The following is a 14,456-nucleotide window of genomic DNA, read 5'->3' as shown; positions in this document are numbered from 1 at the left end:
TTTCAAAGGAAAGAAATTTTAAAGGAAAGGAGCCATCGATATCAAGTTCAATAGAATCCTAAAAACAGTTTAAATTAGCTTACGGGATCGTTATGTTTAGTGTTCTTGTCCTTTCGGAATGTGCCTTTGGGAATCGCACTGCATCATATAAGTTTAATCAAAGAGTGTGTGTGCTCATGCTTTTGTGTTAATGTTCCAAGCTGATATTGTTCGCAAGTAGTAATGTTCTATTGACCCAGATAGTAACTCCCAATTGAATCAGGTGCAAGCAGTACATATAAGAGGGTGAGGCTCTAGGATTGCATACATTTCGTTTCATTTTAGTAAACAACATGACATTCGTAAAGGTAAAGGATTGTTCTCTCGCAGAATCCATCGATCCGTTTGGTCTTAATGGGGGTCTAGTATGGCATATCACTAAGAGCTTGCCCTATAAGACAATAATGAATTAAGTAGTTGAAAACCTTAACAAAGCCATGGGCCAGTTTAGGACATCGGTAACAGGTTGGTAAAAGCTTGTGTAAATGACACTGCAATAGCTGCTGCTGCTGGCGCATTGCCTTTTAAGAGAGAACGTTACATGGAATTATTGTACGTGGTGTCGGCCTACACATGGGAAGCATGTACGATGGAATTGAAGTTTGTAATGAATCTAGTCTTTCAAAGAGAAATGTGCGAACGCAGTTGCTATGTGTTGGGTATGAGTTACCTCTTAATCAGTGGAATCAAACGTATACAGAGTATGAATTCATCCAGTAGAAACTGGCTGTAATCAAGCAAAGTCAGTCTCTACGATCTAATCAATACTTTGCGCACTTCTACCCCTCCCCTCCCTCTCTTTTCTTCCTCTGTCTCCGTAAACAGGTTGCCCGGCCTTGCGTTCCATGCATCAATCTCTGCGATCGGTACCAGTGCGATCCTTCGTGTACTCTTGACGCTGTTCCCATCACGTTCACAATCACCAACCTGACTCTGCCAAGACTCGAGCTCTTAAATGTAATGCTTGACAATGACACTAATGCAACAACACCATCTTCTCTAGAATATGAGGGATCGCTTCCAATCTTCTTGACAGGTGAGATATTAGTTTAAACACAATACATGAATTAACTCGGATTTAATCAGAAGTATTTTCCTTTGTCCAACAGTTTGTTTATTATTAAACTTTACTGCATTAAACATTGTCTGTGAACATTGGCACAGTTTATATTTCTAAGTCGGAATGTTTAGTGATACAGGTTGTCCCACACACACAGAAAAACTAACAGTTGAATCGGGCATATGTTCAGAAAAGTAGGGGTAGTATTCAAAATCGTGTCTAATGTAATGCTGAGTAGAATAATTGGTCTTCCAAATTTTTGGCATGAGCTTCTACATGTCACGTGGTAGGTCTGTCCCCGGAAATGGACCAAAAACGAGGCCCTAAGTTTCCCACAGCATGCATAAGTACAAATTAACCAACAAGTGACCAAATGCGATGCCGTCGTCAGAAAATGCACCCTTGGTAAAAATTTTCACAACACGCCCCTTTGTCTTGTTCAATGCGCATGCGCGTCTATTTTTTAAATGAGGTGAAAAGTATTCGTATCCGGGTCAGAGCTCATTGTGCCTCCGCGCAACCTCGTTTCCATGGATACGAGATCTTGCTGCGCCATGTCTTTTCCCATCATGCCTTGCGCAATCTCAACCTCTGGAATTGTGTAATTTAAATGTGTCAAAATACATCACATTATAATTAGGCTGCAGTTTTTCGTTTTACGTGCCGACGCTATCTTTAAAATGTTAAAGTTGCGATTTTAGAGAATCAATCCTTTGAAACATAACGTTTGGACGTTGCGTTATTTAGCAAAGATTTGTATTAAATGTACGTACCCTTTTCGTCCCTTTATAACCGAAGATACAGGGTTTTTTTAACGAAGAACGAGGCTGCCATATTCCATATCGTACAGGCATCTCGAGTTTGAATAACATTTTTTTTCCGTACGTGACGTTACGTGCAAAGCACGCGAGTGCATTATGGGCGCGCCCAGCGTGCAATCTTTGAAATGCGCGCGCAGTACGCTGTGAATAACCAGTCAGCATCGTTTACGTGTACATCACGGCCAGGGGTAAGTGAAGTAACGCGTACGCGCCCATGGAGTCGAGGCAGGCCCCCGCGCTTGTTTTTATAGGTTTCATTATGATGTTTTGTTCAAAAGATAAAGCAGTCACATTACAGGTCTTGGAAAAAAAACCTGGGCCACCTTTTTATTTATCAAGTTTACAGATCGAAACCTGTACAGTACGTTACACGTTACTCTTGAGCAAAAGAAATAAATCCTTTGTGTGTTTTTTTCTAACTGCGCTTTCTAATTTTCAAGGTAAGTGGCCTAAGACAATCTATCAACCCCTGAGTTCGATGAAGCGTAGTTTTTGTTCCAATGCATCGTTTTATATGAAATAAAGTTTGTATGGTAGATTGGTTATCTGCCTTTAGGAGGTAATTTCAAAATATTCCAAAATGCACATGTAATATACCTTTATTGATTGGTTTTCGACTGTAAGGGTATTTGTGGGACAACCTGTCTTATGAATCAGGCCTCAAACGCTCTTGTAAAGTGTGTTGGAGAGTGGAGTTGTACAGGCAACACAATGATTACGTGTGAGCAGTGCGCAATAAAACGCAATGGTTTTGCAGTGTCATAATAATGTCTTGTTGGTTTGACACAAAATTGGTTATATAAGACCAAATATTGCCTCTGTGCCTTTTTTTTTCAAGGAGAACAAAGAACACTTTTAAAGCCTCATTTATAATTTGTTTATCTTGAGTCCCAAAACAAATAACACCCGTGGATTAAAACTTCTAAACTAAATGTTAAAAACTGTAGAATTTGAAGCTCTGAATAAATCTCTGAAAACCATCAGATTGTGCAGTTTGGTTCATCTACTCAATCCCGCTACTCATGTCACCTTTTGAATGTTCCGTCAGGTTATTGGTGAGGTGATACCTTTACAACTAGGAATTTTTGCAACTGTTCTATTCTTCCTTATTCCCATGTCTTGTCACTGTTGTCGTAAGTGTAGCGCATTGTTACTGGTCGTTCCGTAAATTGTTCCTCAAGCCAGAAGATTATGTTAATAATGTGTATTGTTGTGGATTCCCCCCGCAGTAAAATCTTTCCTTGGAAATGGGAAAACAGCAATAGCATCCTCAAACGGGTTCTACGTTGACGACACACCGGCGCAGCTAGATTTGTTCTTCTACGTCGACCTCAATGTTAACCAATACCAGCCGACATCATTCCAGTCCTCAAACTCTACCATCAGTGTTTTATGGCGCTTCATTGACATGGAAAGCTTAGTCAAGGTAGCTACGATGTGAACAATGTGTTATACATCTGTACTAATTTGTGTTCTTATTAAAACATTTATTTATTTGTTATTGTTTTTACGAAAGACTTGTTCTTGATATTTTGGAACACCGTTACTTAGACAATTTATATATATGCATTACACACTATATGAAACAACCGTAGCAACATAATATAGTTCGCTTAGTTTAGGTTACACCGGGGAGTATAACGTATGTCCAAAAATGCGTGCAAAACACAGCAACAATGTCTCAAATTGTATTTTCTAGGAGAATTACTGGGCAATAGGAACCTCTAAAGGGGCAACAGATCTGCAAGACTTTGTCAACGTTGGGTTGAATCAGACAGCCACCAACAGCGATCTGATAGGGTCACTTCACCACAACACTACGTACTATGTGACTCTAAAGGCTGTGAATGGGGCAGGCTCGGCAACCATAGCAGAATGCGATGGTAGGTAGAGATAGACTGACAAACAGACAGACAGACAGACAACATGACAGTGATCTGACAGGACAACTGCATCACAACACTACACATACAGTAGCGTAGCCGGGGGGGGGGGGGCGTGGAGGGACCGCCCCCATGAAACCTTGTCGCCCCCCAGTCGCCCCCCCCAACTGAGATTTTGAGTTTCTAAAAAAATTATCATTGATCTACATGACGCCCCCCCCATGAAATGTTCCAGCCCCCCCCCCCCCCCAGCGGCCCCCCCCCCCCTACTGAACAATTCCTGGCTACGCCACTGTACACATACTATGTGACTCTGAAGGCTATCGATGGAGCAAGCTTGGAAACCACATCAGAATGTGATGGTAGGTCGAGATAGACTGACATACAGACAAACAGACATACAGCAGTGATTTGACAAGATTACTCCACCGCATCAACACTACACACTAGTGAATCTGAAGTCTATCAATGGAGCAGGTTTGAAAACCACAGTAGAATGTAATGGTAGGTATAGGTAGACTGACTGATACGCACAAACCGATAACTAAATAAGCGTTTTGAACGGTTAGGCCTACTGCACTACACATTCACGTCATTCTATGTGGCTCTTACAACTAGTGGAGCAGGCTTGAAGACAATGCTCCTATGAAGCCAACACTTTTTAGACTTAAGGCTTTCAGTCGAACAGGCTTCATATCTTACAGGACCAATGACTTTCTTTTAGATGCCCACAAAGTTACGAATCACAAAGTTACGGTATAAAGTAACGGACATTCCCTTTTCATTTTCAGGAGTAACGATACTACTTGAGGAGCCCACGGCAGATGACGTCAACACCACTTCCATGTTTAGCAGGAAGTTCGAGGAAGACGTTTACCCTCCAGAGATGGAGCGAAGTGAAGACGCAGCAAAGACTGGTGCAACCTGGTCAAAACCACATGATGAATCAATTGTCCTTTATGGTATGACAACTTGAAGAGACTGTGGTGGTTCATTTTGCCGAGTCCCTATATCAAGATTACAATCTAGATTTTGTTTTAAAAAATGCTTATTTTCTGTACAAGACCCTGCGATGAATAACTGACGCGAATTGCAATTTTTAGCAGTAACTTGCAAATGTTATAGTTTTGTACTGACCGAGAATGGACTTACAGTTTAATTTTTGACTCTGAGTTTCCTCTTGTCTGTGTTTTACACACTGGCAACATGGGCTCAAAACAGAACATGTTGTCTACAGTTCTGTGAACTAAAACATATCATCATCTGAACAAATAAATGTATGCCACTCTATTTGAATGCGCTATGTCAATGAGACATTTTTCTGTTGGTATCTGACTATACCTCATTCAGATCACAACTTTATCCATTATGCAAGAAGTTCCACATATCAATGTTGTAAAATGTAAGTCACATTGTAACTATCTAGGATGTTTCTCACCTCTTTGTAGAGTACTGTGTGAGTAGTTCAGCTGAGCTTCTAGATGACGTTGTTCCTTGCATGGTGGTTGGAGGCAACTCCTCTGGCTCAGTGGCCATAGAAAATGGAATGATCATTGTCCGAGCCGATGAACGGGAAGAAAGGTTCAATATCACGGACTTCCAAGCGCCAAATAACGCCACTCAAGTGGACGTGACTAAAAAGGCTGCCAAGTTCAATATGGAACCTGGGAAGTAAGTGTGTTTCAAAAAGTGATGCCTTGTGGAGACCCGGGTATAATACGGAACAAAAGATTGCAAAGGTTAATAGGTCTCCATAGGGATTACAAATAAAAATATGGAGTTTAGTCAAAACCAAGGAATTTCCAAGGAATACTTATGAGTCGCAAATTACTATTTTATGTAAAGGATATTCGGTCCGAATTTCAACACAGCAAAGTAATTCTGGTTAAAATAGGAAAATTTTAAAAATTAGCTTTCGACCCTCTCACAATTTTGTACACGAGAACAAAGCAATGTCTCTACAAGGATACAAATTTGAGTATGGCTCTGTATGAGTTTGTTTCTGCATTCAATAGGGAACATTGAACAATAGAGGACAATGGGGTCCACAATTGACGATTGTGTACAAAACATGTGGGAAGTCTTCAAACAAGTACAAACGAGTACAAAAAATAAAGAAAAATAGGGAGTCCACGATTACAGGTACATATACAGTTGTATGTGTGTGTTAACCCAATTCAGTATCATAGGCCGGGTAACATTGGATGAAAGGAAGATGGTCATATGGATGGCCATCTTGGGATCTTTACTGAGCGAGCTTAAAAGCATTCTATTCGACAAACCTCTTTAACGGCTAATAGCAGGCCAACCTTTCAAACTGTGATATGCTCAGTGTAATTTGCTTCTATATAAGTTACTCGTTATTTAAAATTAAAAAAAACATTAAGTACCGGTAACAAAATATATTGAATCAGACTTCAACATGTGACATAAGCTAACAACATGTGACATAAGCTTACTAAAATGACAACGTTGACGTAAGCACCTGACTAACTGAAAACGTGTAAATAGCCTTGGTTTGCATATCTTTAATTGCCATTTTAGGTGTCTGTACACCTGGATGAAAATGTGTAACGCAGCTATGTTGTGTGATACCGTCTCAGCTGGAACTACCATTGTTATAGGTCAGTATTAAACAAAATATCTAACCACGGACACGTGGCGTGCATTTTGAAAACAGACAACTATAGCAATTAAAGCGCCTACCTCTTGGGTTCCTTAACCTTGTAACCACCATACTTTTGTTTTGTGTAGGGCCTTGTAAAATATGAGGTGGGCGGACAAACAAAACTTAGTTGTATTGTGTAAACACAACATATTTTTAATGGGTGATGCAAGTGGCTAAATGCTGTTTGGTCCAACGAGTTTTTTTCTTGCTTGCCAACTTGTAACTACCCAGTTTCAATAATTATAATATCCAATAGGAGATAGTGATATGATGATGAAATCCACCAATGGTACAGACCTTGTTATGACATCACCGACAAGTCAAAGGAGGAGAAAGAGGTCGATAGATAACCACTTTGATTTCACTGTGGCTACAAAGGGAGGTGGGTATACATCGAACTTATGTTATATAATAATATAAAATAAGATTGTAATGCGCTAGATCCACCTTGATGAAATGCTGAAGGCGCAGAGAAACATCAACTAAGTACAACACAAAATGGGCTGGAACAGTTAGATACACACAAATATTTTATGAGAAGAGGATACAACAACATGAGGATCAAATGAAGAAGCTAGTTCAATGCTGCTCGAAAAAAATGGATCTTTAGAGCACTTCTAAACTCTTGTGGGTTAGAAAAAGACAATAGAAGACTCAAACTTTATTTAGGGTTCACCAAAACGCCAATGAGGACGCTAGTCATGGTTATCGGTTGAGTTGTCATTTTGTTGGTTAAAAAAGGCTTGGCTTTCATCCAAGTCGTATTTTCTGCTTCTCTATGTGAGTGTCTTCACTCCAGAGATAAAACTATTAACGAGTTAACTCTGAGTGAATTTCTTAATTGTGTATTGCAGGTTTACACCAGGGCGGTTCACTCATCCTAGGCCTGCTGGATGTCAATAGAACCAACCAGGAATTCACATCGGCTGCTGCCCTGGATTATAAACCCTACATCACCAATCCCCTGTACACCATCCAGTACACATCAAGACTGCTTAGGCACAGGTTGGTCAGACTAACCAATGCTTATGTCAAGAAATACCGTTTTATTGATTCTAGAAAGAGAAACACTCGCAAGAATGTTCTCAGTTAAAAGAAGAAGAGTGGTAATTTCTTTTGCGGTGTACTAGCATAGTCTGTGTAAATTGAAGAAGAAAGATAATGGATGTCAATAATTAACTGTCAAAGAGGTTCTTTGGAGTCAAAGTATATGTAACATTTTAGACTAAGGCCTTAAAGGGAAAATACAACATTTGCAAACATCAAAAAATAAAAACTACCAAATCATTTTGAAATACCTTGCTGGACTGTTAGTGAATGACAGTGTAAAGCATCCTGTAAAATCATGGCACCTGTTACACTGTCATTTTCAAGAAAAAGTGGTAAGTTTGTATCAATTTTCAACGCTGGTCGGCCGACCAGCGTTGGAAAAACTGTTTTTTTTCTCAAATACTGGCCCCAATTGACCATCACACTTGTTTGCAATCGATTACACACCTATCAACGGGTACAAGCCAGCTAGACTAGTTCCTTGACCTTACAATTCCCCAATGTATGTAAACTGCTCTGTTTCTTCTTATATGGAGTCAGGGAACCAGACTACAGGAAAATGATTGTTTTTCTTTGTTTTTTTTATAGCATTTTCGAACCCAAAACCTCAAAAAAGTCAGTGTAACTATATTTGCTATATATTTTCAACCCCCCAATTCCATCCATTTCTGAAAATTACAGCAAAAGCAAATGATGTATATTCCCTTTATTAAACAGTTTCATGAACAAATCAGACCATTTTACAGACTTTATTTTCAGTTGACTGCTATGGTTACATTCATCATATGATTTTCGTATGTAGACATAACAGTATTCAAGCATGATGACCAAAGACAGGGAAGGAAACAAATAAGGCAAAATAAATCATTTCAAATACAAGGTCCCGTTTATTCCCACCAGAATACGTTTTGTGTATGAGCCAACCTTCTATATCACGAGTCTTGGGCAGACTGAGCTTCGTGGACCACTTATGATCAACGTAACACTCAGCACACCTAGGAATTGGACAGAGGCAAAACGTAGACTCATCTATTGGGACAAAGGTGAAGATTTGTGGATACACTTACTAATCATATTTTTTCTTCTTAAATACGATAGCCACAAGATTAACTTCATTTTTGTTTCACTTTCAACTTGTGCTTTCCTTTCCTGAAAAACAAAACCTGTAATATGTATAAGCCAGAGTTCTTACATCGCTTACAACTTAATAAGACGGGAGGATATATATGATTTATATGCCGCCCAACCCTCAGTGAAGCCACAACAAAAGATCATAAGTGTGGACTGTGTGGTTATAAACCTTATTATGACCATACGTTTATACTACCATGATATTATAATAACGTTTGTGTAGATAACTCTGAATGGCGAGATGCAGCCAAGACATGCAGTGATGTGGATCGGATAACTTACCTTGATGATGGGAACAAGGTCAATGTGGAGGTTGGTATTATTTCTTTTTTACTTTTTTTGTCTTCATTCCATTGTTTAAACAGACAAAACAGTAATAAAGTTCTATTAAAAATAAAAATAAAAATAATAAAAAAAGAGCATTATCGTCATTTTTAGCTCACATTATACACAAGAAGGGTTTCACACCTAGAGGACTTCCAGTTCATGATGTGTCTTTACTAATCCTCAAAATTATCAGAGCACGCCAATTTGACTGTTTATTGTGTACCCAACATATACGTTACTTACGGTCTACAGAACATATTATCTCTTAAAAGGCGTATCTTGTCATGGAGCCAGCACAAACCTTTCATTTCCTTAACAACGCAGTGCCCTCAATATTGTTTTCCCAAATTATGTGTTGTGTTTTGTGTCATTTTATTCAACGATACAACAACTTGTGCTTTGTTTACTCACATTGGGTAGGTTTGTTCTACACGGGCTCCTGCCTCTTCATCCTCAGAGCCAGGCCGAAAACGACGTTCTGTGCAAAAGGAGTCTTTCCCATCTGACACGTCTTACTTCAGCCATGAGACTCAGTTTGCATTGGCTGAGGTTCTTGATGCCATCCCGAATACCCCGCCAGTAATCATAAACCTGGTAGAGAAAATGTTCATGAAAGAGGATGAAGGTAAGTTATCACGGTAATAGAAGCCTGCGTGAAAGAAAGATCACATTGTATAATTCAAATTTATAATAGCATGCATAGTTTTGAGCATTTTTAACGTGGAAAACACATTTCCTAAAAATACAAATTAAATGTACCGTTTATTGTAATCAGTTTACTAAAGTGTCCATCGATATGACTTTCCTGTTTCACTAGTTATTTTTCTGGGATTGAGTAACTATCAGGATAATTTGGTTGTTGAAGCTTTCTTCTTCCGTATATTCTGCACATGCACATAATCTCTTGACTTTGTTGCAGGAACTTTGGTGTACACATTCCAAGCTAGCGATGCCGAAGATGACATCTTAGTCTTTGAGATTGGTAGCAACACTGACGTGCAAGGGATAGCAACCATCACAGAAAGTGGTGAATTCAGATATACACCTTGTGCTGATTGCCATGGTACTGTCACTCTGCTAATCACTGGTAAATGTCCATGGCATGTTCCTGTACAAAAAATAATTCCACTATATGTGTCTGTTACCAATGTAATGTTAATGTATGAAATCGACAGTGGCTGGTTTTTTTTAATTGCAAATTCGTGACGAAAGCATCAAAGACAGTTCTATTATCCCTTCCTCCTTCTTCAGTGAAAGAGATAAAGACCTTGACTGAGAGCGAACCTCTTTCTACTGACGTCAACTTTACAATTGAAGTACGACCGATCAACGATGTCCCTGTGCTGTACAGTGCTCTGAATGGCCGAGATGTCGGAAACGGGCGCATTGCTTTGGTAAGTAATGTTTCTCTGTCTTGTCCGAAATGTTAATACCTGAAAATGGCATTTAGTTTAAAATAATTGCTCTCCGAAAAATCACATTCAGGTCGATATACTGTTTCCTGGTGCTTTCCTTTTCTAACTTCAGTGGCGTTTTGTGACCAACTCTCACTTGAAATCAATTATGCAAATAATTCGCAAGCCTATTCGTACACCGTCCCTATTAATATGTCTTATTCATCAACGCTTCAACTATAAGGATTTCAAACGTATCTTACCACCGGCATAAAGCTATTTACGCAAATAAATTAGGCTTTAATGGTAAAAGCCCTATTTTTGTTTACATCAGTTTATGCCAGTTAAATGTACTCTACCACAGGTGTAGAGTTTGAAAGTTTTCCCATATGCTTGAATAAACAGTTAACAGTAGAGCAGAACACAGGATCCAATGTGGCCTACAAAGACCTGAGGGCTGAGCTTGGAGCGTATGACGTTGACAGCGATGATAAACTGACTATTATAACGCAGCCCCCAACCTATGGCACTCTGACGCTGACACAGGAAGTAAAGACTGTGCCGTCTACGCAGAATTGCAGTGAGCCCTCTGGAGACGGGGAGGGGCCAGTCATCCCATGTGGGCTAAAGTTGCCTCATGAAAAGGTAACGTGGTAATTAGTTAATATATATGAATAGGAAACACACTGAAATAGCCAAATTGAACCGTCAGTGGTTTGTGTATGGACTCGAAAACTGCGATGGACTAAAAACCGGAATTAAGTACCTCCATTAAATCAATCTTAATTTAACCCTGATTCCGACACCCACTGCCCTGCACCTCTAACTTTTAAATTCGGAGCATGTCATTTGAAGTGTAAATATCATAATAATCCTGGCTACGCCACTGGTGATGACTCTCTTCAATCTTAGATACAATTCATAAACTGTTCCTGTCTGAAATGCATTTCCAATTTGAATTTTAATTGCCTGAGGTTAGTTGAATCAATTTTAGACTTATACTTACATTTGTGTTCAAACTTGTGCTATCAGGAGGACATGCGCTGGATAACAACAACATTCACCTACACCCCGAACACCAACTATCACGGCAAGGATAGTTTCCTTGTGTTAGCCGACGACCGGTCAGGAGCCAAGTCCCAGCTACTCGAAGTACAGATTGCTGTGCTGGTCAATCCTTGCATTAATGATGGCGTCTGCAGAGGTGAGTTACTTCTGTCAAAATACAATTTCCTCATTTGGTATTACTTATTTCTTCACGTGGTTGTATTATTTTGCACTCCATTGATAACTATTTTCAATCCTTCATTAAAATACAAAATAGAAAATGGATACATTTGCCCAAGTCTCTGACAGGAAGTCATATCGATATTCCATGAGGAGATGTGGAAAGTCATTCTGCCAATCTCTGTAGAACACAAAGGGGGCATGTCTTACACAAACAGTTTAAGACATTCGCCCGATTTCCCTCATTAGTCACGGACCTTTCCATTGTTATTTGTATTTTATGTATATTTTGTGTGTTGTTTTTGCAACAGTGTTTCCATATTTTAGAATTGCTCTCGATTCCTGTTCTGAGTCATTAGTAGTTTGATCGACTTCATGTCATGGTTTTACAGAAGTCCAGTTGTTCACAAGGAACAGGAGTTGACAAAAACCTGACCCAGGTTCCAGGTCTATAGATGTCACAAATCAGGCTTTGATTCTTTTGTTGTGCCTACCTCTTGACACACAGGACCTGTTGAGGATCCAGATTGTACCTCCCCTGCACGTAGCAGTGGGTTCGAATCCTACTCCTGCCACTGTGAGCCCGGCTGGATTGGCGACGTCTGTGACATGGATTACAATGAGTGCCAATCCACACCGTGCGAATATCCATACGTCTGCTACGATCATCTGAATGGATTTGAATGTTCCTGTCCATTTTCTGATCCCTTGTGTGATACCCTGAACTGGAGGTAACTACTGTTAACATGAACGTCTTCATGTCTATTCATTTTATTTGTGCTGGATGTCATATGTGATTGTTGTACTACCTAGTTTGTATGTACATAGACCAGTGTCCAAAAATTTCAGATCTAGACTAGTCAAGGTAGTAGAATCAAAACAAAAAACATTGTTACATAATAATGATTCACAAATTTAATGCTAGTTAAAGAAGGATTATAATTTATCCCAGTTAATAGCTTTAATCATAACAAGTTTAAACTCAATCTAAAATGTGAGTAGCCGTGGTGCTGTTTAAATGCAAAGGTACTGTATAAACGTAAAAGTCCTTTACATGGCTTCATTGTGATGAACGAATGCAAATGTGCCCTTCCCTACCGATAAAAACAATAGTTGCTATTGAACTATATGAATTTACCATTTGCTGCTACAGATGGTAAACCAAAGAGTGACCAAATAAGCCGTATAAAGTTAAAAGTTACTAACTCCATTTAACATAGAAATGAACCAATGGTTAACCGTTGCAATGCTTTTTTAAAATTGTAGAATTGATTATACTCCTTGAAACCACACTTTGCCAATGTTTGCAGTAAAATACCGATGTATACATAACACAATGACAGCAAGTCAGTGGGCAAAACGTCAAGCACAGTGTTTTTGAAATGAGCACAGTTTTTGGGCAAGAAATCCAATGGGCCTTATTCACGAGATGGCAATTTTTGTCGAGTTTCCTGAATGTATTTCATTCATTGTTAACTGTTGAATGGGATGGGCGCCAGACTATTTATGCAGGCACAATGCAGCCTTATTTTACTGTATTTTTTTAATATTAATGATTCAGTGAAGCAGACTGGAATTTACTATAAATTAACCTGTTTTCATTTGTCTTCGCAAAATCCAAAAATTAAGATTTAACCTAATTTTCGATTCAATATGGCCGACTCTTGAATAAGGCCCATTAACTTAATATTTACAATTTGAGCACAAATCCAATTAACTTTTGGTTACATTTCGTTTTTTAGGTTTAAAGTGATAATCGGCGTGGTCAGCTGTTTGGTTGGTTTGTCCGTCATTTCTGCTGTGGTCTTCTACATGTACAAGAAAAAACACAGCAAGAAGTAAGTTCAAAATATGGCTTAACTAGGCTTCGCCTCGCTCGCCTATTGCAGGGGAAGCCGACTTGCCGTCATGTACATCGGGGAAATACAATAAAAACAAAACCAGTACAGGCTCATAGTTGAAATCAAACATACTTCTTTTATCATCCTGCTACTATTAGTATCGGAACATGACAACTTTTAGGACAGTCAGGATGAAAAGACTGATGCCTTTTTCTATTGTTTTCCTCGCTTTTTTGTAAACAACAGATACATAATTGGTTTTCAATCGGACATTAATGTCGATGGGCAGCAGTTGGTTGACGTTCCCCACTGTACTCAGCAAGCCTTTGACAATCCTGAATTTGACGACGACATTGGAGATCAGAAAGATGCCGTTGAGGAGGATGAGAACCAGGCAAGCCACAGCCAGAGGGTTGACGCCCCATCAGGAAGGCCACCTGCTTCTCTCTCAACTTCCTCAAGCAAAACACCTGTTGCAGGTGTTGTTGCAGGTGCTGAAGCCTCCTCATTGGGTGATGGATCTACTCGTGATGAATCTTCTCCTGCTGGTCCTTTAGTGAGCCCTGCTACTGTTGAGAAGTTGGTACTTCCAACTTCGCGCGCGGGGAGCTCCGCATGCCTCAATAAGGAGGTTGAATTACCAGCGGAGATGCTGACGTTCCAAAATGGAGGAAATACCCCTCAACCAGACGGAGGTAAGTCCCATGACGTGGGCCAAATCTCATTAAGTTGTTAGAACGCAGTCTGTAATAAAGCAAGTTGCTAGAAAGAATGGCTTTCAGTAATTTTTTGAAACGTTACGGTCATTCAGTATCGAAAAATCATGTACAGTCTTCATCAAGGAAATACATTTCTTACAAAAAAATATGGCATCTTGGTTGCAAGTTATATGCGGGCGATTACATGGCTGTAAAAAAAAATATATATATAACATCTCATTTCTCACCATAGGCGGTTAAAATGATGAACATTCGACATGACATTAATATCCCGTTTTTATTTTGAATGACTTTGT

The 14,456-nt window shown here is 39.4% G+C and overlaps 1 protein-coding gene across 1 annotated transcript in view; it reads left to right on the top strand.

Annotated features, from left to right (window-relative positions):
- The window catches only part of LOC119724026, a 108,063-nt gene that overhangs the window by 93,357 nt on the left and 250 nt on the right, over window positions 1-14,456 (top strand). Inside the window, exons 114-131 of the mRNA XM_038194948.1 lie at window positions 865-1,075; window positions 3,150-3,346; window positions 3,620-3,803; window positions 4,595-4,765; window positions 5,252-5,474; window positions 6,348-6,427; window positions 6,728-6,853; window positions 7,326-7,476; window positions 8,422-8,564; window positions 8,876-8,964; window positions 9,400-9,604; window positions 9,899-10,066; window positions 10,231-10,373; window positions 10,779-11,018; window positions 11,406-11,577; window positions 12,109-12,331; window positions 13,343-13,438; window positions 13,688-14,136. Coding sequence (XP_038050876.1) covers window positions 865-1,075; window positions 3,150-3,346; window positions 3,620-3,803; window positions 4,595-4,765; window positions 5,252-5,474; window positions 6,348-6,427; window positions 6,728-6,853; window positions 7,326-7,476; window positions 8,422-8,564; window positions 8,876-8,964; window positions 9,400-9,604; window positions 9,899-10,066; window positions 10,231-10,373; window positions 10,779-11,018; window positions 11,406-11,577; window positions 12,109-12,331; window positions 13,343-13,438; window positions 13,688-14,136 — 3,271 coding nt within the window. The remainder of the gene's footprint in view (window positions 1-864; window positions 1,076-3,149; window positions 3,347-3,619; window positions 3,804-4,594; window positions 4,766-5,251; window positions 5,475-6,347; window positions 6,428-6,727; window positions 6,854-7,325; window positions 7,477-8,421; window positions 8,565-8,875; window positions 8,965-9,399; window positions 9,605-9,898; window positions 10,067-10,230; window positions 10,374-10,778; window positions 11,019-11,405; window positions 11,578-12,108; window positions 12,332-13,342; window positions 13,439-13,687; window positions 14,137-14,456) is intronic.

This window comes from Patiria miniata, unplaced genomic scaffold (genome assembly GCF_015706575.1).
Source record: "Patiria miniata isolate m_02_andy unplaced genomic scaffold, ASM1570657v1 HiC_scaffold_17, whole genome shotgun sequence".
Lineage (NCBI taxonomy): Eukaryota > Metazoa > Echinodermata > Asteroidea > Valvatida > Asterinidae > Patiria > Patiria miniata.
The sequence above is the reverse complement of the archived record's forward strand: the minus strand, read 5'-3'. Positions and strand labels throughout refer to the sequence as shown.